Source organism: Cavenderia fasciculata (assembly GCF_000203815.1).
Source record: "Cavenderia fasciculata unplaced genomic scaffold Scf_Dfasci-G-b-285a01.f1-5, whole genome shotgun sequence".
In the NCBI taxonomy this organism is placed as follows: domain Eukaryota; phylum Evosea; class Eumycetozoa; order Acytosteliales; family Cavenderiaceae; genus Cavenderia; species Cavenderia fasciculata.
This window is the reverse complement of record NW_004457708.1, coordinates 488,638-511,946: the sequence shown is the minus strand read 5'-3', so window position 1 is coordinate 511,946 and position 23,309 is coordinate 488,638. Positions and strand designations below refer to the sequence as shown.

Below are 23,309 nucleotides of genomic sequence, written 5' to 3'. Positions count from 1 at the left end.
TGTATCTATCTAGTATCTATCATCTCTGACAGGTGTATCTCTGTCTCACTCTCTTGTTCTGATGATAGCCTCTTCTACTCTGTAATAACACATACTTAATGCAACAACTTTTTCTCTGTAGAGGCTAAACTGTTGCTTGTAATCGTATGATGCACATTGAGCGACTCGTTGCGGACCTCGTCAAAATTGAAAAAATAAAAAATAAAAATGTTTTTCCTTTTTGGCGGGCAGTTTTTTTCGTTCTTACTTTTTAACTCATTTCTCTCTTGACTTTAGTGAAAGAGAGTACTATTTTGATCAACATCACATAACCTATATGAGAGACTAGTAGAATAACAATGATAACATAGAGAGATTAAAGAAAAAGGAAGCATACTATATAATATATTTAACAATTAATTACAAATGGGTGACTCTTTTAGTCATATTTACTCTTATTTTAACTTGGGAGCTGCAGCAACAGCATCATCTTCATCTTCTACTACATCAACTACAACTAATATTGACAAGACAAATACAGATGATACTACAACTACGCACCTATCACCGTCGTCATCATCATTATCACATTCTCTTCTAGATAGAATACCAAAGCCTAATAGTAATGGTAACTACAATGACTATAGTGTAGATGTTGATGATAAAAAGGTTCAAGCAGATACTACTAGTACTACAGATACAACTTTAGCAAATAGAGTATTGAATAATAATAACAACAATAATAATAATAATAACAACAATAACAGGCACAAATCTTTTTTTGATAGTATCGATGACGATGATGACGATGAGTTATTCAGGCTGACACCTACAAAACTGACAACAACAACAACGACAATATTAAAATCATCGCCATCATCGACGTCATCAACGACAAATACATCACCAAAAATATATACTACAAGTCATACTCCTTCACCGTCTTCATCAACATATTTAAAGAGAACTACACCCGAAAGATCAACATCAACAACATCAACGACGACAAATATTGATAGTAATAACAATAATAATAACAATAATAATAATAATAATAATAATCAAGATACATATGGTCGTAGTGATTCCTTTGAATTTAATGATCAAATTCCAAGTTCACCTGTTGTACAACAAAGTATGTCAGAATATTCAAAGGAATCAATTGATCAATCCCAAACCTAACCAAAAGATTGATTTTAAAACAGAGACAAAAAAGACAAAAGTTAATTATGATTTAATTACTGGATCTGTTACCAAGGCAAAAAAGAAAGTAACAAAACCAGTAACACCTTTTAAACCTGCAACTAGGACTGCATTACAAACTTCACCACCATCTCCATTATCAAAATCCGATACTGTCATTATCAACAATAACAATAATAATGTAAATATTAATTTAACAATGAAATTGACACAATCTCTTTCATCAAGTTCATCAAATTCATCAAATTTATCAAAAAATGATGAAAGAGATTATTGTCCAATTTGTCAGTGTCGTCCTAGTAATCCATATGTATCACAATGTAAACATATGTGTTGCTATGAATGTTGGACAAAGTGGTTATCATTAAAGTTGGAATGTCCAGTTTGTAGAGAAAGGACTCGTGTCAAACATATCATACCTCTTGAAGATCATAAAAAAAGATTGGAACAAAAAAGAGAAAAACAAGAAAGAGAAAAGACGGCAACTCAAAATCTTCAATCAACACTTGCTTCTCAATCAACTATACAAATATCATCATTACCATCACAAGATCAAGTTAATAATCAAGTTGATAATCAAGATGAAGAAGATCAATCAACTCAACCTGATCCAGTTCTTCAAGTTCATGATAATGGAAACATTGGAAATGATAATAAAGATGATAATAATGATACCATTCCACCTTTAGTTGGTGTAGTAGGATCTCCATCTTTTGAATTTAGTTTCGGAGATGATGAAATATAAAATATATATATATTATTACTTTGTTATTATTATTATTTATTAGTTATTTATTATTATTATTATTTATATTATTATGATTATTGATGAACAAATAAAGAATAATCTTTAATATTAAAACTTTGTAATATTTTAATAAAAGTTTGTTCTACGATTGGTTGGCTGTACAAGGTATCTGGTTTGGTTGATCCAACTGTTTTGGCACTACTACTGGATTCACAGAGGAGGATAGGATGATATAATGTAATCAATACATCGGTTTGTGATTTTGACAATCTAACAATTGCCATATATACATTTACCTAAATAATAAAATAAAATAAATAAATATTATCATCTATGTAGTAGATTGACTACAATATATGTCTCTTACAATATTTTCGGAACCAGTTTCATTAAACTTTGCAACCTTTTGTTGACCAAATAATAGAAACTTTGGTGTTTCATTGGTAAAGTGAGGCATCTCTGCACTATCTATTGGACGATGATTGAATACGATTCGACCGTCTGCAGGGATATCAGATTCATCAGAGATTGTGTCAAAGTGGAATGATGCACTCTTGTTGTCCTCGATGTGACTCTGTCTTTCTAATAGTTCTATAATGACACTTTGATCCGATGTTTCATCGACAAAGACTTCTTGGTGATCGGGTACTTGTCTAAACTGTGATACATCTATGAATCTAGTTGGTATTTCAATCTCCATTGCTCCTCCATATAATCCTTTCTTTTCTTGTTGTTGAATTTTAGTGTCCATGATTAATAGATATCTATTGTTGTTGCTTATTGAAATAATGTAATATTTAAATGAATGATATATTAGAATCGACTCAATTGTACAGTGATTAAATAGTTCTTGAAAAAACCGAATGAAGCTCAAACTAAAATGAATCCCTCAATAAATTGAAATTTCCACAATGTCGATATGAACATTCTCATTCAGTCATCTTTGACCCCGTTCAGGCAGAAGTTGACAATATCATTGGTGAAAAGTAAATGACAAGAGACTTGAATAATCATTGAATAGTTGAGGAATAATACTACTATATCAAATTAGAATGTTTGGTTTGGTTTGGTTTATTTGGATGAGGTTACAAGTAAAAGTACAAATGATTAAATAAATAGTCTTAGACACTCACTATTACATATTATTATTATTATTATTATTATTATTATTATTATTATTATTAGTTATTAGTTATTAGTTATTATTTGTTTGTATGTTTTGTTTGTCGCAATATAGTGTTTTTGTTTGATTATAATATATTTTGTTACACTATATCTAAATTGATAATAAATATGTTTCTAGCTAGTACTTTGTGTAAAAGGTGATTACGTTGTTTGTTGTTGTTATTGTTGTTATTTGTTGTTTAAGCCAATTTAGAAAGGATAAGTTTAGTTGCATCATTAGAGGTGACGTAACCATCGTGATCGGTATCTATTTCTCTGATGAGATCATCAGCTTCTTGATGATTCAATACATCACCAAGTTGCATAAGAATTTGTTTCAAATGAGCACAAGAAATGTGACCATTGCCTTCAGTGTCAAAGCAGTTGAAAGCACGCTTCAACTCATCCTCTGGGTCAGTGATTTGAAGCTTTCTAACGACAACACCCAAGAAGCCATTGACATCAACACCTGCACCAACCTCACTTTCTGGTACATTTACACCCAATGCTTTAAGTGCCATAACAGCTTCTTTTGGACCTAATCTACCATCATTGTCTTTATCAAATTGTTGAAAACATGTATTGAATTCACTTCTTTGGTCTTCTGTCAATTGATCCTATAATATCAACTAAATTGTTAGAAGTCACATCTCTCTACTATCTCTACTATCTCTACTATCTCTATTCTTTTTTAAAATACCATTTCTTGTATAATATATAATAATAATAATAATGCAGTGATATATTACTTCCTTTTAAATAAGTTTTGATGATGGACAGAGCTTCTGATTTTTGTTTTCAAATTTTTTTGTTCATTTGGGTTCTGTCTTTCTTTGAAACAAATAAATAAAGATAGTAGTACTACTTGTATCTTATCTTATAGCTTTGTAATACACACCCCCCCCCCCCCCCCCCTAAAAAATAATAAATATATAAAGTTGGAGATGAAAGGTATTAGAAAATAATATATTAGTGAACGATCTAGTCATCGAAGTTCATCAATTTGAAAAATTGAATTCGGGGCGCGCTTTAACGGAAAAAAATTTTTACCCCCTCCCTCTTATATTACATTTTTGTTTATTATTCTTATTATTATTATCTCTTTTTATTTATTTATTTGTATAATTTATATATATAATTTATAATCATGTCTATATGGTCATTACTATTTAAATATCATCACAGCCGTCAATTGAAAAAGGAAGAGTTGAAGCGTGAACAACAAAGACAGAGACAGCTAGAAGAGTTGGAAGAACAACAGGCAGAGAATGAACGTTACAGATTAGCTGACCCACGGTCACCTTCTGACAACATTGCTAGAAGTCCAACACTCAAAAACATACTACACAAACAACACCTAGAGAAGCAGAGAATGATGCTCATCGATCCTAGATCGCCTGCTCGTCAAGTACCTCGTACTCCACTTAGATCTCATCGTCAACAACAACAACACCAAATAGAATTGGATAATGTTACTCTTCAATTGGATCCAAGATCACCATCAATCTCTAGAACTCCAATGCGTCCAAATAATAACAATAATATTAGTAATGATCCAAGATCTCCATCTATAAATATATCAAGATCTCCTATACCATTTAGATTGTTTGGTAATAATGACAATAGTACTATGGTATTGGATCCAAGATCACCTAACATGTCAATTAATCGAACTCCATTGAGACCATCTACCACCACGCCAACACAACAAACATTTTCAAAGGTTGAATTATTCGATCCACGTTCTCCAATGAGACATCGTAAAAGAAGTCCATTTAGAATGCACTCTCAAGTTCAAGAACGTACCATTGTTACTATTGACCCAAGATCACCAGCTCAAATACATCGTACTCCACTCCCAGTCAGAATTCAAGTCAACAAGACCCCTGTCGTTATCGCTGCAGACCAGGAACTCCTTTCTTTTGAAGAAGACTTGCATTTACCAGCTTCAAATTTATTAAATGCATTTTCAATGGCTGCCAATGAAACTATCAACAACAACAACAATAATAATATTAATAATACAATTGAATCAACTCCAAAGAAGATTCAAGAAGAGGAAAAGGAGGTTATTTCAACAACACCAATTATTTTAACCAATACACCAACAACAACAACTACGACATTTGTAATTCCAACAACAATGACACCAACAAAGAATAATAATAATAGTATTTCGAAATCATCAGAGAATGCATTTACAACACCAATTAAAAAGAATCAACTTGTTGGATTGGTTTCATCTAGTGCCATCATGTCTGGTTCGTCACCATCGACAAAGAAGCCAGCCAATATGATGTTACTTCAACAACTCAAAAATAGTGAGGCATTCCGTTCATCGCCAGTGCTCAGTAACTCTCCAAACAATAAGAGATTATCAGTCTTGCAAGATATCTCACTGCCCAGTGGTGGTGCAGGTGGAAATGTATCAACATCACCAAAGAGAACACCAACCACTTCTGCCAGATCATCACCAGTCAATAGTAGAAGAATGTCAACCAATCCAAAACATATTGATATTCATGATGAAAATAATCCAAATGTTATCAATAATACAGGTGGTCTAAAGGGTAGTGGAGGAATGACCAAACCACTTACACCAAAGGTTACTCCAAGACCATTCATCAAACAAATGTCATCCATTACATTGGGTGGTAGTAATAGTACTACCCCCAATTCACCATTTTCAACATTTACTCCAACTATCATTAATTAATCCAAAAAATCAAATAATCTCTGTATAGTAACATCATCAATCAATCAATCAATCAATCAATCAATCAATAATAATTAATAATTAACAACAAACAGTAATAATAGTATCATTTTCAATCACTCATTTGATTGAATTAATTCCTTTCTTTTCCAAACCGTTCCAAATAAACATTTTATTTATTTATCTTTTCATTTTTAATTCCTATATTTATTTATTTATTTACAATGAAATATTTAATTTCTAATATCATATCGATATTGTTTTGTTGTTGTTTTTTTTAATAATTATTTACAAATATTATTATTATCATTTTGTTTGTGCAATTATTTCCTCTCTCTCTTTGTCTATCTCTTTTTTTCTTCTTCTTCTTTTCTTTTTCTTCTTTTTTATTCAATCATTGAATCAGAATCTGAATTATTATCAATCGTAGAAAGTTCAGCGTTATTATTAATATTGAGTCTTGGAAAGGTCAGTTTATCATCTAGATTATTTTGAGCCCATTGTAATAGTTTGAGTATGGTTGGTAATTTGGGATCTTTGTCATGACTCTGACTAACAAGAATGGCCGCATTCAATTCACTCGCTGTCTTTTGTCTTTGTGATGCTTCAACCAATGATGATAATGGTGATTTGGCAATATCATCAAATGCCAACAAAGATATAGTCTTTTCCAATTCTTCTAAAAATTTATGCTACACAATGAAAGAGAGAGTAGCATTCAATCCAATCCAATCAATCAATCCAATTTAAAATTACAATTAGTTAGAGACAGTTACATTTTTTATCTTTCTTCTTCTTCCCTATTCTTACATTTTCTTCACATTGTGGAGCCAATTCTTCCTGTGCAAATGTTAGAGCTTCAGAGATCATACCCTTTTTAATCAATTCGATTAGTTTTTGTTGTTGAAGATGAAAGTATAGTTGAGGATTGGTGTCGAGTATCTCTGGGTTCAAGTCATTGACAATCTCTATACCTTGTTCAATGTCACCTCTTTGTATTGCCGATCTGATTGCCATACGATCAACAATCGATATCAAATCCACAGTTGCTTTGGTACCAGATTCATTTTGAAACATCTCTGCTGCTTCTTTGTATCCTTGAATGATTAAATAGTTCATTACAAGGTTATTCAAGTCACTACAACAATATTGGGTAATGTCAAACACATGTTAGAGAGAGAGAGATGGACAGTTTACTACTCTTTATTCTTTTATACCAACTTTTTAGATACTTGTACTTCATCTAGTTTATTTTCCCAATCTTCTTTACTAATCATTCTCTCCAAATCTTAAAGTAAATAATAACTTGATTGAAATTATTGATTATTATTAATAGTGCAAATATTTGTAAACTCTTTTAATGAACGAAATATTAATTTAATTTAAAGATCAATTTTTTGTTTTTTGTATTTGATGTGTTTTGAAATTCTCTTATTTTATATTATTTAGTAAACCTCAAATACAAGAATCTCTGATCAGAGAGAAATATTAAATCGAGCATCAAAATGGATAAGCAAATTGTAAGTATCCAATCGATTAACCTTGTATTGTTATATCTCTCCATTCCATTGTACAATAATGATTACTTTGTGTTTTTTTTTGAAAATCTACTTTTAAACAGTTCTAGTGCTCCATTTTTTTGGAATCCATATAGAACACCAATATCAACTTTAATCTCCTCCAACTCTCTTCAATGTTTAAGGAAGTTAAAGTTGATATTGGTGTTCCAGATGGACAGGTCCAGTATTCAACCAACTCTTTTGCCCATCCAGTTGAAACCAAGTACTCATGTCAAGTTGATGCGCATCTGCCCCCTTTTTCAAAGGAATACAAATTCAAACACAATGTTAATTATTACATTTATCTTCCAAGGTCTTACAGTATAGCCGATTTTATTATTTTTTTTTTTCAATTTTTCTTGAATTTTTTGATCTCTCTCTTTGGGGATCTTTTTTGAAAAGAAAGTTTAATTTATATATTATGTTATGTATTAGTAGTTTTATTTATTAGTGTAAGTAACAAAAATTGTACAATAACTCTAAAGAGAAAGAAGAAGAAGAGGAAGAAGAGATAGAGAACAGAGTTGTTTTTGATGGTAGCTCGATCGTCAAGTACCTCTTTCTTTCAAAGCCTCTCAGATTTTTTTTTTTAATTTTTTTTTTTTCACCAACGTCCACCATCCCTCACCTCCCTCACCATTACATGTGTGCATCTTTTTATAGACACTCATATATTCATTCAGAGAGTTTTAGATATCTATTCCTTTTATTTATTATTTATTTTATTACACTTTTTTGGTTGAATTTTCAATTTCGATCAAACCCCCCTCTTCTTTATATCTTCTTCTTCATCTTCTTCTTATCTTTCAAACAAAACAACCTATTTACTTTATTGATTCAAATATTTGATTCATACAACATAAATTAATAGTATTAGAACAATGGCAACATTAGAAAATAGTACAACAGGAGCAGGAGGAGATTATGAAATGGAAGACGCCTCTATTTCAGTATTGGATGGAGAGAACAAAGACGATGCAGTATTGGATCCCATTGCAGAACAACAAAAGAGACGTTGGATTTTGATTCGTGCCGTTTTGGGAGAGTTGCTTTGCACCTTCCTCTTTGTATACGTGTTGTGTGCTACTGCAGCCAACTTTGTTCGTCTCAAGACTGTCGACAATCCTACTATTGGTGCGATTTCGACAGGGTTTGCAGCTGTCGCTCTCATCTACTCGTTTGCCGATATCTCTGGTGCTCATTTCAACCCCGCCGTCACATTTGCCACATGTGTCACTCGTAAGACCTCTATCACCAAGGGTCTCATGTACATTGGTGCCCAACTTGTCGGCGCCGTCCTCGCCGCCCTCATTCTCCTCGCCACCTTCCCAGGTGACGATTTCAACGGCAAGACAGCTGCTGCTGCCGTCGCCATCAAGCCAGCCAACGACGCCAACATTGCCAATGCCTTCCTCACCGAACTCATCCTCACTTTTATTTTGGTCTATGTCATTTTTGCCGTCGCTTTTGATACTGTCGATGACAATGTCAAGGTTGTTCGTGGTAGCAAGACTCAAGGCAACAACTTGACCATCTACACCACTTCTGGTGCCACCAAGGCTGGTTTTGCTCCCATTGCTATTGGTTTCACTCTTGGTTTCTTGTGTTTTATGGGTGGTTCCGTCTCTGGTGGTGCTTTCAACCCTGCAAGAGTATTTGGTACTGCTTTGGTTGGAAACGTTTGGAACGCTCATTGGATGTACTGGATTGCCGATTTCCTAGGTGCTGGTATGGCCGGTTATGCTCAAAAGTTTTTCGCTACCAAAGGTAAAGCTAATTAAAGCTATCAAAGAGAAAGAGAAACGAGTTGAATACATTTCAAAATCAAAATACGGAAGATTGTAATATTATATTAAAAAAACAACAATCATTATTAATAAATTAAAATAACCAAAAAACAAACAAAACATTGTTAAATTAGTCTCATAATATTATTATTAATTCACAAATTTATTTAAATAAATAAGATCTCTCTGTCCTTTTATTTAATAAAGTCCAGCATCCTTCTTTTTGGTGGTTTGCTTCCAAGCTGGCATTTTAGCAAACTCTTCTCTTGAAACTTTCATTACAGTCTTGAATTCTTCATCATCCAAATAGGTTTCAAGTTTGGTTGGTACTAAACCAAGTTCAGTCTTTTTAGCTTTAATGTCAGCGTATGAGTAGTATTTAGTTGGGGCAGCATCAGAAGAGGCAGAAGCTGGGGCTGGAGTAGCAGCAACTGGTTCTGGTTTGGTGACAACTGGTTCTGGTTTGGCAGCAACTGGCTCAGATTTGGCTGGGAGTTTGGCATCTAAAAGTTTCTCTGATGAAGTAGATTTGAGTACTGATCTGAAATCAAATGGTTTGGCTTCATCAACTGGCTTTGGTTGATCAAGCTTTGGATTGGATGGTGCCTTTTTAAGAACGGCAGTGGTTGGAACGATTTTGGTATCTCCAAAGATATTTACACCTCCAACTGGTTTGAATGTTGGTGCTGATTCTTCAACTTTGATTGGTTCTTCAACCTTGACTGGTTCTTCAACTTTGGTTGGTTCTTCAACCTTGACTGGTTCTTCAACTTTGACTGGTTCTTCAACTTTGGTTGGTTCTTCAACCTTGGCTGGTTCTTGATTTTCGGATTCTGTTTCTGTGGTTCCAGTGGATTTGGTGGTTGATTTCTTTGGACGTGAAAGTGTAAGATGTTTGAGTGTTTGATGGTTCTTTTCTTCTTCTTCCTTGGCAATACGATCTTGTTCTTCCTTGTCTGACTTTTCTTTTGCAATACGATCTTGTTCTTCCTTGTCTGCCTTTTCCTTTGCAATACGATCTTGTTCTTCCTTGTCAGATTTTTCCTTGGCAATGCGAGCTTGTTCTTCCTTGGCAATACGATCTTGTTCTTCCTTGTCTGACTTTTCCTTTGCAAGACGAGCTTGTTCTTCCTTGTCTGCCTTTTCCTTGGCAAGACGATCTTGCTCATCCTTGTCTGCCTTTTCCTTTGCAAGACGAGCTTGTTCTTCCTTTTCTTTAGCAATACGATCTTGTTCTGACTTGTCTGACTTTTCCTTTGCAATACGAGCTTGTTCATCATTTGCTGCCCTCTCCTTGGCAACACGGTCTTGTTCTTCCTTGTCTGACTTTTCCTTTGCAATACGGTCTTGCTCATCCTTGACAGACTTTTCCTTTGCAATACGAGCTTGTTCATCATTTGCGGCCTTCTCCTTTGCAAGACGATCCTTTTCTTCTTTGTCAGACTTTTCCTTGGCAATGCGATCTTGTTCTGCCTTGTCTGACTTTTCCTTTGCAAGACGATCCTTTTCTTCATTGTCAGCCTTTTCCTTTGCTTGTTGATCCTTGGCAGCCTTTTCTTTCTTTTCATTTTCTAATCTTTCTTTTTCTTTTTGAGCCTTTTCCTTTGCAATACGATCTTGTTCTTCCTTGGCAGCCTTTTTCTTCTTTTCATCATCAACAGCTTTGTTATTATTGTTATCTTGAGTAGCCTTTTTCTTTGATTCCTTTGCAATATCAATAGATGGTATGGTTTCAGTAACCTTAAAGTTTGGATCATTCAATTGGCTAAGGATTTTATCAATATCACTATCCTTTTTGGGAGTAGCCTTTTTACCCTTTTTAGCCTTCTTTACGAGGGTAGATGGAGATTTGGCACTTGAAGATTTGGCAGCGACAGCGACAACTACTGGAGCAGCAGCAACTGCAACTGGTGCAGCAGCAACAACGGCAACTGGTGCAGTAGTTGTTGTAGTAGTAGTGGTAGTTGATTTTTTATCACCAAAAGTTGGTTCAATAATGGTAAATCCCTTTGGAGCAGATTGTTGCTTTGGTGATTTCTTTTCTGGTTTTGGCGAAGATACCTTTTTGTTGACAGATGAAGTTTGTGGCGATACAACCTTTGGAATTGTCTTGTTATTATTATTATTATTGTTATTATTATTATTGTTATTGTTGGTAGTTGTTTTTGAAGGATTGATGGTAATCTTGGTATCCTTTTGGATTGGTGCTACTGCTACTGCTGCTACTGGTTTAGTGGTTGGAGCGCTATTGACAATAGAAGTAGTTGGTGGAGTTTCAATTTTAAGAGCTTCAGGTGGGATATGGGTTGGAGCTGGTGAAGATACTGGAGTACCATTGGTATTTTTTTTGGGCTTACTCTTTTTCTTCTTTGGCTTTGATTTGAGGTTGATAGAAGTGTCGGCACTCCATTCCTTGATGGGAACTGGTTTGGAGAAATCGGTTGGTTCGATAATCTCAAAGGTGGTTGGAGTGGAGGATCCTTGAGTAGAGTGCTTTCTCTTTACAGACTTTGATTGCTTTTGACCGCCGCTGGAGGCAGTCGATGGAGATGAGACCTCAACAGCGGTTGGAACGGATTTGGAGGTTTCAGATGGTGACAATCTTTCAACTATATGAACTGGGATTTCTTGATGAGTGGCAGTACTAGCAACTTCTTGTTGTTGTTGTTCCTTTTGTTCCTTTTGTTCCTTTAGTTTTTGTTCTTGCTCTTGTTCTTGTTGTTTCTTTTTGTCCACTGCAATTTGCTCCTTTTGTCTCGCTTCTTCTTCCTCTTGTTCTTGTTGTTCTTTTAACTTTCTTTCTCTTTCCAACTTGTCCAATCTATCTTGTTCGATGGCACGCAACTCCTTTTCCTTTTTATCCTTTACTTCTTGCTCCTTTTTAGCCTTTTCATCTCTCTTTGATTGATACTCTCTCTCGATTTGAGTGAATTCCTCTGGTTCTTGAAGAGTAAATCCTTTAACAGGTGCTCCCTTTTGATTTGTTGGTTTCTTTCCTTTTGTCATGATAACTCTCTAAAGAAAAAGAAAAAGAAGATAATAATTAAAAGATAATAATAGTAAGTATATCATATGATTATTAATTATTCAAGACTAAATTTAATCTTACAATTAATCTCCTATTGTCTTTATTATACTATATAGTGATTATTAATATATGTATGGAGAGATAGAGAGATAAGATAGATTAGATTAATCTGTCTGTTGAGAACAATGAGCGTATGAGCTTGAAGTGACACAAGTTAAAAGTGGTCTTGAAAATTTTTTTTTAATATCCAAAGAAGCCAAACTTGGTTGTTCACTGAAAGTTCGCATTGTTGAAAATCTGGAGGGAAAAGTCGTTTGCCCAGTTTCTATATATTTTCTATCGATGAAAAGAAGAACTCTTTTTTGATCATATAGGTTTATTTCTATAAGATTCTTGTTTTATTTTTTATTCCCAATAAGATTTATAAAGTTGAACAAACATTTGCATGAACCAAGTTTGATCCAACAATCTAATATGGGCAGATCTTCCAATGACTCCATCCACACCTTTATGAGCTTCAAACAATACATTGAGTTTAATAATTGATTCTATTGGTTGATTATGTACACTATATTCTACTTTTCTACCTTGAATATCTCCCATTAAATTTTTAATCATTTGTGTTAGAATATTTTCTAAAAATAGAAAAATAAAGTAAAGTTAATAAACCTTTTTTCTTTTCTTTTTTTTTTTTTTTTCTATTATTTACTTTGAGTAGTATTTTTAAAATCTTTAATTGATTCTTTTGGTAATTCAATTCTAGCTGAATGATAGGGAACGTAACCATCTTGTTCTGAACTAATTAAAAAGACGTATTTGAAATGTTGTAGGGTAGGGGATTGAGAGAGTTTGTAGAGAAAGGTGTCATGGAGTTGACTGGCATCTTGCATCAAGAGTTGCTTGAGACAAGTGGAACTAGAGAACTTTTGCCAAAGCCAGAGAGCTGATGGCACGATGGTTCCAGAGTAAAACTTGACGCCTAAATGAGGCGACGAGAGAGAAACGTAGCTGTGGAGTTTGGGCAAATGCTCCTTGAGGTGTTGCGATGTAAGAGCACTTCTTACTACAATACCTCCCAAGGAGTGACATACAAAACTGATTTTGGTGATTTGGAATAAACTGTTTTCGTGAAGGAATCGATTGACCTCGAGTGCAATCTTTTCACCCAACTGTTGAATGTCGAGGAGCGTGTTTTCCTCGATCGACGAGCAAATGAGATAGAGTGCGTTTGGAAAATGAATGGTAAAGTAATTTTTAAATGTTCGCAAATCGTATGAATTGCCAGACAATCCATGAACAAATACAAATAAATGTCGACCTGGATTACTAGTAATTTGCAACATAAACTTTTTGGTTATACTTAGATGTTTGTTGTTTAATTCCTCTGTAATCTGTTCATCCAAACGATTTTGTTCAAATGAACTGACCAGCAATGCAGGTTGAGCCAAAGGTAAAAGGTCTGCTTCTGCAACTGGTCTAGTAGGGGTTTGATGAAACTTTATCTTTTGTTCATAAAATATTGGTAATGAATCATATACCATATCCAATTTAATTGGTATATTTTCAACTTTAAATGGTTTAAATTGGAAATATATTGATGAAAATTGTGATATTGAATTATTCCTAAAATAAAAGAAAAAAAGGTTAATATAAATATAAATAATTTATTATTTACTTACGAATTATCAGATAATAATAAAATATCTTGAATATCTTGAATATGTAATGTCATTCTTTGAATTCGATGATCCCATTTTTTGATACATTTGTTTTCAAATTGAATGGCATGTTTAAAGCAATGTTCTCGACTGACCATTGCAAATATTTTACAAAATGATTCCCAAAGATATGAAATTTGTTGACAAATGTTTTGGAAATTATTTATCATTTTTTTCCACATTGGTTGTTCAAAAGGAGGAGATAATAAACTATTACTATTACTATTACTATTACAAGTTGGTAAAGAGTCGGCACTTGAACTAATATTTGGAGATGAAGATGTTGGAGATTTTGATAAACTTTCATAACTACCAACACTACAATTTAATCCTGTACTTTCATAACTTGATACACTTGATAAACTATTATATCCACTACTACTATTACTACCATTACTAAATGAACTAAAACTACTAAAACTACTTTCTTCATCTTCATAATGTTTATCCATTAATACTCCTGTTGTCGTCTTGATATAAGATTTTCTTTTTGAAATATTATTATTATTATTATTATTATTTGAAGAATTAATAGTACTTGTGTTATTATTATTATTATTAGTTTCTAAACTATTTAAAGATGGGGAAGAATTTGTTTTGATAATGTGAGCAGGTTTCCAAGTCCAAGAAACCAAAGGAGGAATGTTGAGTGCTGGTACATTGACAAGTTCACCCAATTGAACTACCTGAGACTGTTTTAAAAGTAGTAATAATTGTTTGTACCTTTCAACTAGTCGACAATAAGATTCTACCAATGAAGATTGAACTTGTTGATATTTTGAAGATAAAAGATTATCTATATCTTCATCAAATGGTAGTATACTAGGTAATGATGATGTTGATTTACTTGTACTATTAATATGAATAGTTGATGAATTTGGTGATGATGGAGTTGAATGACTACCTGAATTTGATCCAGATAATCTTTTAGATGATCTTGGTGATTTTGATGAAAATGATACTGAAGCTGTAGTAGAATGATGGGTCGTCGTTGCCGTCGTCGTTGTCGTAGATAAATCCTTTTCAACAATTGAAGGTAAATTCAATTTATAGCCAACATTGGTAATGGTAGTATTGACTAGTACCTTTAAAATTGAGAAATACCAATCACCAAATATAACTGGATAATATTGTTGTGTTCCTCTTGCCGCTCTATTAATTCTTAATTTTTGATGACTAACTATTTTCTCTGGTACAATCTCTTCTGTTGCTCCACTAGATAGAAATAGAAATAAAAAGTTGTAATCAAAATACTATTTAGGGTTGTTTAACTTTCTTTTTTAATCTTACTCTTGTTCATTATGTTGAATTAATTCAAATTCTATTAATACATTTTGATTCATTAGATTCTCTAATGGAAGGTCTATTTGAAAGATACAACTATTCTGAATGATGATATTCTCTTTAAAATAACCAACAAAGAAATGCTTTGAACAATAGTTGGGTAGTTGAATCTCTGGTCGTTTGATATTATGACTTGGTTCACCAAACTTTTCTGATACTAGTGGTAATGGTGTTGCATGTAATCCATCAATCTCTCTATAACATTTTATTCTAATATTATATATTCTAGAGTATAGAAAAAAAAGGAAATAAATAACCAGGCCTGGTATAATAGTCTATAATAGTCTATATTACATACCCTCTTCTAATTAAATCAATCACACGTAATGATTCAATGTATAGATGAACATTGACAGTTGCATAAAGTGATATCATTATATAGTGATGAATAGATAGTACTAACTAACTAAATATATATCTATACTATTTTCTTTCTTTCTTTCTTTCTTTCTCTCGTTTTAAAAGTCTAATAATAGATAGATAGATATAAGATAGATAAGATATTACTTCTGCTTTACTATGATATCAAGCATTGAAAAAGGTGTGAATGAATTTAGATGGTGGGTGTGATCAATCCCAAAGCGCACACTGGCAATAAAAAAATAAAAAATTAATTTTCGCGCTTTTAGAATTTCCCATCCACTTTTCTATTTTCTTGTCTTTTATCGATTTGTTTAAAAAAAAGAAAATATCTAATCTCCGAAAAAACTATAAAATTATAATTATTGTGCATTGGGATTTTTTTTTGTATTATTATTATTATTATTAAAAATCACTTTTTTTTATTTATTTATGTTATTTGGAGAATACAGGTTTTAGAAATATTTGTTCATTAATTTAATTTGATTTCTTTTTGATTTCTTTTTTTTGTTTTTTTTGTTTTAATATTTGTTTTGAACATTAACTTTTAGAATATATTTAATTCTAATTTGGGATACATCATAGACGATAAATTCGTTATGAGAACAACTGGTATTTGTACCAGTTTTGATGATTGAACCAGCTGGTACAACAATGTCATTGTCAACCTTTACGTATTCCTTTGGATTGGGAATGGACATGCCGAGTGCTTTGGTAGAGTGAGTTCCAGATGGAGCCTTTTCCATGTACTTGTCATGTTTGAGTTCATTCATCTTGCCAAGAGCAACCTCACAGAGAATCATGAGAGCAGTTGGACTTTGCTTGGAAGTGAAACAATAGCTTGCACTCTTGGAGATACAATCGGCAAAGTAGACACCTTTACCAAAACGATAACCAGTCTTGGGTGCTTCAGGTGGAGCAATACGTAAACCTTGCGAAATGATACCACACCAATTGGTCAAACGACTACCATGCCACAATAACATCTTGTTGTCATTTTTCTTCCATGGATCAAAACGTGATACCTCTCCTTCTCTTTCAACTTCAAAGATATCCTCCACCTTTAGTCCAAAGTCAAAATAACTAGTATCATGAGACTTGTGAGCATAACTAACCAATGTTTTATAAAGTTCACTATCCTTGTCTAATGGTGCTAAATTGGTCTTTAATGATTTATAATGGTTATCAATTAAATTTCCTTCAGTATTTTCTGATTGTCTAAGAAAAATAAAAAGTAAATAAATAATAAAAATATTATTATATTTTTTTACTTACTTTTTAAGTTTGTTTGCAATTTCAATATCAATAAATGCTTCAATAAGATCCATCTTTTCTTTCAACATTTCATTTGTATTAATAATTGGTGGCAAATTTGAACCAAAATTATGTGGAACTAAAAAAAAAAAAAAAAAAAAAAAAAGAATTAATATTAAAATTATTTGATTTCTATTTTTTTTCTTTTACTTACTTAGAGAATAAAATCTATTAGCACAATCAGATAAAGGAGCAGTTGAAGTATTTCCATTTGGACGAGAAAGGATTTCTTGAATTTCAGCCAAAACTTGGTAGCCATCCATAATTTGTTTTTTTGAAATTTTACCAAGTGGCATCTTGTCAATATCAACCTTCATGGAAGCAAGTTGCTTTTTCATCATTTCCTGATCAAACATTAATTTGATGAGTTCAATGGTACGAGGAGCAAGATTGGATGGAGTTGAAAGACTAGCCAACATTTTTTGAGAATTGTCAGAACTCTTGTTCTTTTTAATGGCACTCTCCAATTCATCATTATCATCATCCCAACCATCATCAAGAGATACCATATAATATTTTCCTGGTTTCTTTTCAAAACTATGATGATCTCCCCATGTAATACCTGTAAAATATTCAAATTTACTTGAAAATAATTCTTTTGCTCCTTTTTTACTTGTAACTAAATTGGAAAATAAAAAAAAATTAATAAAAATAATATTATTATATTTTTTTTTTTGTTTTTTGACTTACAAAGTTCTTGTTTACTACCCATAGTTTTACCAATTCTACCCCATTTTAAGAAAACAATATAAGTATTATTATTATTTAATAATTGAATTTTGTAAAACTTGTTGTAACCTGAATGAATGTCTACAAGATTGAGCATAACATTGTAAGTGATGGTACCATAGGTTTGATCATCCTCCATATAAATGTTGTAAATGCTAGAGATTTCATCATCTGGTTTGAGAATATCAGATCCCATCTTTGGTTTCTTTTTAAAAATGATTTCCTTTTTCTCTGGTTCTTTTCTCTTTTTAAGAAGGGTCGACGATGATTTGGTTGAAGTGGTCGAGGTAGTTGCCTTTTTAGGTGCAACATATTTTGTAGTAACCAATTCATAATCATCTTGACATTCTGATGGTTCAATTACATATTTTGATGAAATACTTGATTTTCTTAATTCAATTCCTTCATTTTTTCTATCAACCAAATCTTGTAACCATGAAGTTGGGAAAATTGGAATCTAAATGGATAAAAAAAAATTAATAAATAAATAAAAATAAATAAATAATTTTTTTGTTTTTAATTCTCTCTACTTACAGAATCAATAGCATCAGAAACTTTTTTAGTTGGTTTTGACTTTTTAACTTCATCATCACATGAAATCATAATATTTGCCTTGGCTACAGTTTCTACAACTGAACCACCATGATCATTGATTAATGATTTTAATTCAGATGGTGATGGATCTAAATTCTTTTGATTACCTGCAATAATAAAAACCATACCATACAATTCAGAACCAATTGGTACAGCATCTTCTTGATCTTTTTTCTTTGTCTTTTTTGTTTTAGATACTTGTTCATCACCACTTTCTGGATCACTTTGAACAACATCACTATCAACAGATTCTGGTTCTGATTCTTCTGCTTCTGAATCTGATGATTCTTCTTTTTCTTCTTCATCTTCTTCTTCATCATCATCATCACCATCATAATTACAAACATCTTTTGGATAATCTTTTGAAAATTTAAAGTTTTCAATAAACTTTAATTGATTAGCCTTTAGGGATGATGGAATGACGATTTTGTGACGTTTGATTGTAGTACCTTTCCAATCACACTTTGTAAAACCAGTTACATAACCATAGCACTTGTATTCAACAGAGTTGAAACCAACATGGAAATTCTTACATGTTGGACATGATCCAGTACGACCAAGTAATAACCAATCGGAAAGTATACCAACCAATACATCACCTGGTACTTTTTCAACTCTACCTTTATTCTCTTCAATGATTGACTATAGAAAAATAGAAAAATATTTAGTAAAAAATAGAAATATAAAAAGTTTTATAACTTACTTTAATTTGAGGACCTTTTAAAACAGAATCTGAAAGTTGATCTTGAATCTTCCAAAGTGCATTGATGTATTCTTTACGTTGAGTGTCAAGAGCAGCATTTGCAGATGTATCATTTGGGAAATGCTTTGTTCTAATGGTCATTTGATCATCCCATCTAAGAGTCTCCCAACCCTTCAAATCTGATAAAATCTTGACAGATTTAATCTTGCACTTTACATGAAAGTAGCTATACTCTAATCCGTCGTGGTATTGACCTGGTTTGCCGTGGCCAACCCTGAGCTCTCCTTTGGAGAGACCGCTTCCACAGTTCTTACATGTAGATCTATCTGATTTAGAGTACTCTATACTAAATGCTTCTTGTATTCCACTCATCTTATCTATCTCTCTCTACAGATAATGTGTTTAAAAAGATTGGTAAAAAAAAAGCAGTGAAAAAAGGAGGTGAAGATTTTGCCCTACAGGGCTATAAATTTTTTTTTTTTTTGTTAACATTAATTTTCAAAGTTTTTGTTTTCTAAGTAATCATCACAGACATTGAACGTTGGCAATACGGTATACCGCTTTTTCTCAAAAGGTATAATCATTGGCCATGTGCCAACAACAATCTCATTGACCAAGGGATAAAGATAGACACATAAACAACAATCAAAGGTTGGATGAGAATATATTGAACACATTCAAGAGATGGAGGCAGCAGGTATCGCCAACCATTGCTGAAGTGAGAAGATAATGATGAAAAGAAAGATCGGTGTTTTATGAAGGAATGGGATGTTCAGGATGCTCACCATTGATCGACGTGGAAGTGTTTGTTGCTGTAATCATAAAGAGACAAAAGATGATAGACAAACGAGATATATGTAGATTGATTGTTTCATCTGTCACTGCTTGCTCTATCAACATGCAGAGAACAACATGTGTGATCATCAAGTATCTTTTAATCTCATGAAATGTATTATATATACAGTCAATCTACACACAGCAAGATATAATCGTTTCTAATTAATTAAAAGATTATTAATCGTTTCTTTAATTTTATTTTATTTTAGATATATACAATGATGATGATGATGACAACAAACAAAAAAGATTGGAGACAGAGCACTGATTGGACAACGATAATCGTGCATGGTGCAATTTTAATTATATAATAATTTAAATATTCAAGTAGATCAATGATACCAGCGACGATCGGGATCAGAGACGATGCACATGCAGTATCCTTGAATGAGAATGATTCGCCTCTGAAATCTCTCAATAAAGCGACCATTCCCAACACACCAGCACTGAAACCAGACCAATGACAGACCCTCCACAAATTGTAAAGAACCTCCACAAATTGTATCCAATGAAGAGGATAGGATGAGTCAGAGGTGCTGATGATACTGACTATTATCTATTATCTACTATAATAATAATAATAATAATAATAATAATAATAATAATAATAATAATAATAATAATAATAATAATAGTAGATAATAGTCAGTATGGATCTACGTTGTTGAGGGTGCACATTTCTTCATTTGTTGACCTTTTAATTCTAGATAACTAAAAATAGAGTGGTAGTAGTATTACTATTCTCTCAGCTTGTTCCGAACGACCAATGACATTCAGCGATGATATGGCAAACGAGTGGTAAAGGCTCAGCGGTTGAGTCCCAACCACTTCATAGTGATAACTCTGCGCCAGAGAAATAATTTGATAAGCATTGTTGGTATTGTTGGTCATTACCATATTGTTGCAAATGTAAAAGTATAATGAATATTGATATGATTGTTGGAAGAGGTGAGATTGGTTATTGAGGACAACTAATGTTCATATGCATATTTAACATAATTACAAATAGATTTTTTTTCATAATATTGATTTATTTATTTGTTTATTTATTTATAGTTCATACATCCATTGAATCTTTTACTGTTGTTGGTTTTGGCTCAGCTTTCTTGTTCTTTGTGATATTCTTCTTTGCTTTACGAGGAGATGTTCTGGTGGTGTAGGTGGCATTTTTTTGCTCTTTCCTTTGCTCTATTTAGACTCCACCAACACATTTAACACTTTGACTTGCATTTTGCATATGCGAGAATTGCCTTACCGCAAGGGACACCTCCAATACGATTATTGCAAGTGTTACTGTGGAATACCAATCGGTCGTTTGGATCAACATAATTGGCTATAGCGCACTCTGTCTTGCAATAGTCTGCATCTCTATCCAGTGGCCAGTCAGAGCAAACATTTTGTACGATGAGGTTGCACCCGTCTAGAAGACACTTTTGGTTTCTGGCCTTTCTTCTGTTTCTTTTTGTAGCAGGGCTTTTAGCACTTGGTAGTTCAACCTGGACTTGAAGGCCTAGCTGGGCAAGGTCAAGCTCTGAGAGATTTGAAGTATTGTAGTCTCCATCCAATTTGTTCAATTATTTGCTTTGTCATGAGGAAACGACAGAACAATTTAGTATCGTCGTCAAACTGGTTCACCAACTCGTCCTCTTCCAAGAAGGGGTCAAACTCTTCGAATGGAATTGGCAAGAGACCATCGCGGTTGGGTTCACAGTATAGATAAAAAAATCTAAACAAGATAAATTGGAACCCAACAGCGTGTGCCAATGTTGTAAAGCCTTCCCTTAAAGGGAAACACATATTTGCAATGTTTGTCCACTATTAATCATCAACTCTCAAATGATAGACTGTTGATACGAGACTGATCTAGAAATTGATGATAATAATGTACATTCACCATTTAGTTCTACTCTTGTATCTTTTACGATACTTTGTTGACTGTTAATGAAGATATCCAATATAGAATCTTTTAGTTGTTGAATGATTATATCGTTATGCTTGGTGTCGATTGCAATGATTGTATCTCTTATTTTTTTCTAATCGACGTTCTTCTTCTTGATTGATACAAGATAAATAGTCTCTATATACAACCTTGACAAACAAGATACGATGATTGAATGAGAGGTAGAATGTTGTTGCTGTGAAGGGATAATATAATTGTCTAATAGGCAATTCCCTATTGGATCAATCTATCCTTCGATCATAGGCAACACTTGAACCAATTCGGAAAGGAATACCTTGCAGTCATCATAGAGGATAATGAGTAAGATGCGAACAGAAACTAGTGTACTTCCACTGATCACATAGCTAATTGTTTGATTACTTTGAAGGAGATGAAGGAATGCAACTCACGAGAAACCTTTGATTGATCAATAGTTTACTCGACATCAACCTTTCCTCTGAGCTTACCTGTTCTACGAGCAGCAATGAGACCAACTTTCTTACCAGCTGCGCAACTATGCTTGTTGTTTGTGTTTAAAAAAAATTTCAAACCCAAAATTTTTACGCACACACACAAAAAGATAATTATTATAAGTTTTAGAAATATAGGACCTTTATTATTTGTAGAAACCTTTGATTGATCAATAGTTTACTCGACATCAACCTTTCCTCTGAGCTTACCTGTTCTACGAGCAGCAATGAGACCAACTTTCTTACCAGCTGGGTCATGTCTCTTAACAGTTGAGGCGTGACCGATATGTTGATGATTACCACCACCATGGGGATGTTCGACGGGGTTCATAGCGACACCTCTGACCTTTGGCCAGTTGTTCTTCTTGACTCTGTACTTGTGGTAGGCTCTTCCGGCCTTGAGCATTGGCTTGTCAATACGACCACCACCGGCGACGATACCGACCATAGCACGACAGGTCGATGGAATGTTCTTCTTGGCACCAGATGGGAGCTTGATACGGGTGACGTTTTCATCAACGTTGTGAGAGACGATGGAAGCATAGTTTCCAGAGCAACGGGCGACAGCACCACAATCACCCATCTTTTCTTCCAAGTTGCAGACAATGGTACCTTCTGGCATCTTGCCGACTGGGAGAATGTTTCCAATGGTGAGGGAGGCCTTCTTACCGGCAAAGAGGTATTGACCAGTGTACATACCTTCGGCGGCAATGAACAATTGCTTGTCCAACTTGAATTCACGAGTGCTTCTAAAGTTGACACGGGCCAATGGAGCACCTCTTCCTGGGTCGTGGATGATTTCAGTTACGACACCACGGATGAAACCGTTACGTTCAGCATAATCCAAAGATCTGAATTTGGGGACACCCTTACGATGACTGGTATGGGCACCAAAAACTGAACCTTGTTTACCCTTTCTTTGAGCTAAATAGATAGTATAGTAAAAGTAATGATTGAGGATTGGTTGATTAGATATATTGTACACATTTGTCTTGAGCGCACTGATTCTCTTATATCTATCTATCATGTGACACTTGAGTATTCGTTTGCTAATATATATGATAATTACCTCTGATTACTCTACCCATGTTTGGCGCTGTATATGTTTAATAGATAT

At 33.3% G+C, this 23,309-nt stretch overlaps 9 protein-coding genes across 9 annotated transcripts; 3 read left to right on the top strand and 6 right to left on the bottom strand.

The window, feature by feature from the left end:
* Positions 1-405: 405 nt before the first annotated feature.
* Positions 406-1,927, top strand: DFA_03892 (uncharacterized protein; the record flags this gene model as incomplete). Its single annotated transcript, XM_004366245.1, has 2 exons — positions 406-1,114; positions 1,185-1,927. The coding sequence occupies 2 exons, from the start codon at positions 406-408 to the stop codon at positions 1,925-1,927; spliced, it is 1,452 nt and encodes a 483-aa protein (XP_004366302.1).
* A 77-nt stretch (positions 1,928-2,004) lies between these two features.
* Positions 2,005-2,681, bottom strand: DFA_03891 (Ran GTPase binding protein; the record flags this gene model as incomplete). The annotated part of the gene is made up of 2 exons (XM_004366244.1): positions 2,005-2,226; positions 2,298-2,681. The coding sequence occupies 2 exons, from the start codon at positions 2,679-2,681 to the stop codon at positions 2,005-2,007; spliced, it is 606 nt and encodes a 201-aa protein (XP_004366301.1).
* A 613-nt stretch (positions 2,682-3,294) lies between these two features.
* On the bottom strand, positions 3,295-3,797 carry DFA_03890 (calcium-binding protein; the record flags this gene model as incomplete). The annotated part of the gene is made up of 2 exons (XM_004366243.1): positions 3,295-3,711; positions 3,795-3,797. 2 exons carry the CDS (start codon positions 3,795-3,797, stop codon positions 3,295-3,297), a joined length of 420 nt encoding a protein of 139 aa, XP_004366300.1.
* Positions 3,798-4,241: 444 nt separating this feature from the next.
* Positions 4,242-5,810, top strand: DFA_03889 (uncharacterized protein; the record flags this gene model as incomplete). Its single annotated transcript, XM_004366242.1, has 1 exon — positions 4,242-5,810. One exon carries the CDS (start codon positions 4,242-4,244, stop codon positions 5,808-5,810), a length of 1,569 nt encoding a protein of 522 aa, XP_004366299.1.
* Positions 5,811-6,196: 386 nt separating this feature from the next.
* On the bottom strand, positions 6,197-7,379 carry DFA_03888 (UPF0559 protein; the record flags this gene model as incomplete). Its single annotated transcript, XM_004366241.1, has 4 exons — positions 6,197-6,502; positions 6,621-6,948; positions 7,032-7,098; positions 7,352-7,379. The coding sequence occupies 4 exons, from the start codon at positions 7,377-7,379 to the stop codon at positions 6,197-6,199; spliced, it is 729 nt and encodes a 242-aa protein (XP_004366298.1).
* An 871-nt stretch (positions 7,380-8,250) lies between these two features.
* DFA_03887 (uncharacterized protein) lies at positions 8,251-9,150 on the top strand (the record flags this gene model as incomplete). The annotated part of the gene is made up of 1 exon (XM_004366240.1): positions 8,251-9,150. The coding sequence occupies one exon, from the start codon at positions 8,251-8,253 to the stop codon at positions 9,148-9,150; it is 900 nt and encodes a 299-aa protein (XP_004366297.1).
* A 204-nt stretch (positions 9,151-9,354) lies between these two features.
* DFA_03886 (uncharacterized protein) lies at positions 9,355-15,621 on the bottom strand (the record flags this gene model as incomplete). Its single annotated transcript, XM_004366239.1, has 7 exons — positions 9,355-12,171; positions 12,266-12,292; positions 12,713-12,819; positions 12,894-13,807; positions 13,864-15,117; positions 15,193-15,441; positions 15,545-15,621. 7 exons carry the CDS (start codon positions 15,619-15,621, stop codon positions 9,355-9,357), a joined length of 5,445 nt encoding a protein of 1,814 aa, XP_004366296.1.
* Positions 15,622-16,127: 506 nt separating this feature from the next.
* adprt1A (poly(ADP-ribosyl)transferase) lies at positions 16,128-19,318 on the bottom strand (the record flags this gene model as incomplete). The annotated part of the gene is made up of 6 exons (XM_004366238.1): positions 16,128-16,824; positions 16,882-16,999; positions 17,075-17,539; positions 17,611-18,106; positions 18,184-18,885; positions 18,947-19,318. 6 exons carry the CDS (start codon positions 19,316-19,318, stop codon positions 16,128-16,130), a joined length of 2,850 nt encoding a protein of 949 aa, XP_004366295.1.
* Positions 19,319-20,428: 1,110 nt separating this feature from the next.
* On the bottom strand, positions 20,429-23,179 carry rpl8 (60S ribosomal protein L8; the record flags this gene model as incomplete). Its single annotated transcript, XM_004366237.1, has 7 exons — positions 20,429-20,494; positions 20,847-20,964; positions 21,002-21,203; positions 21,672-21,805; positions 22,162-22,236; positions 22,375-23,116; positions 23,176-23,179. 7 exons carry the CDS (start codon positions 23,177-23,179, stop codon positions 20,429-20,431), a joined length of 1,341 nt encoding a protein of 446 aa, XP_004366294.1.
* Positions 23,180-23,309: the final 130 nt, after the last annotated feature.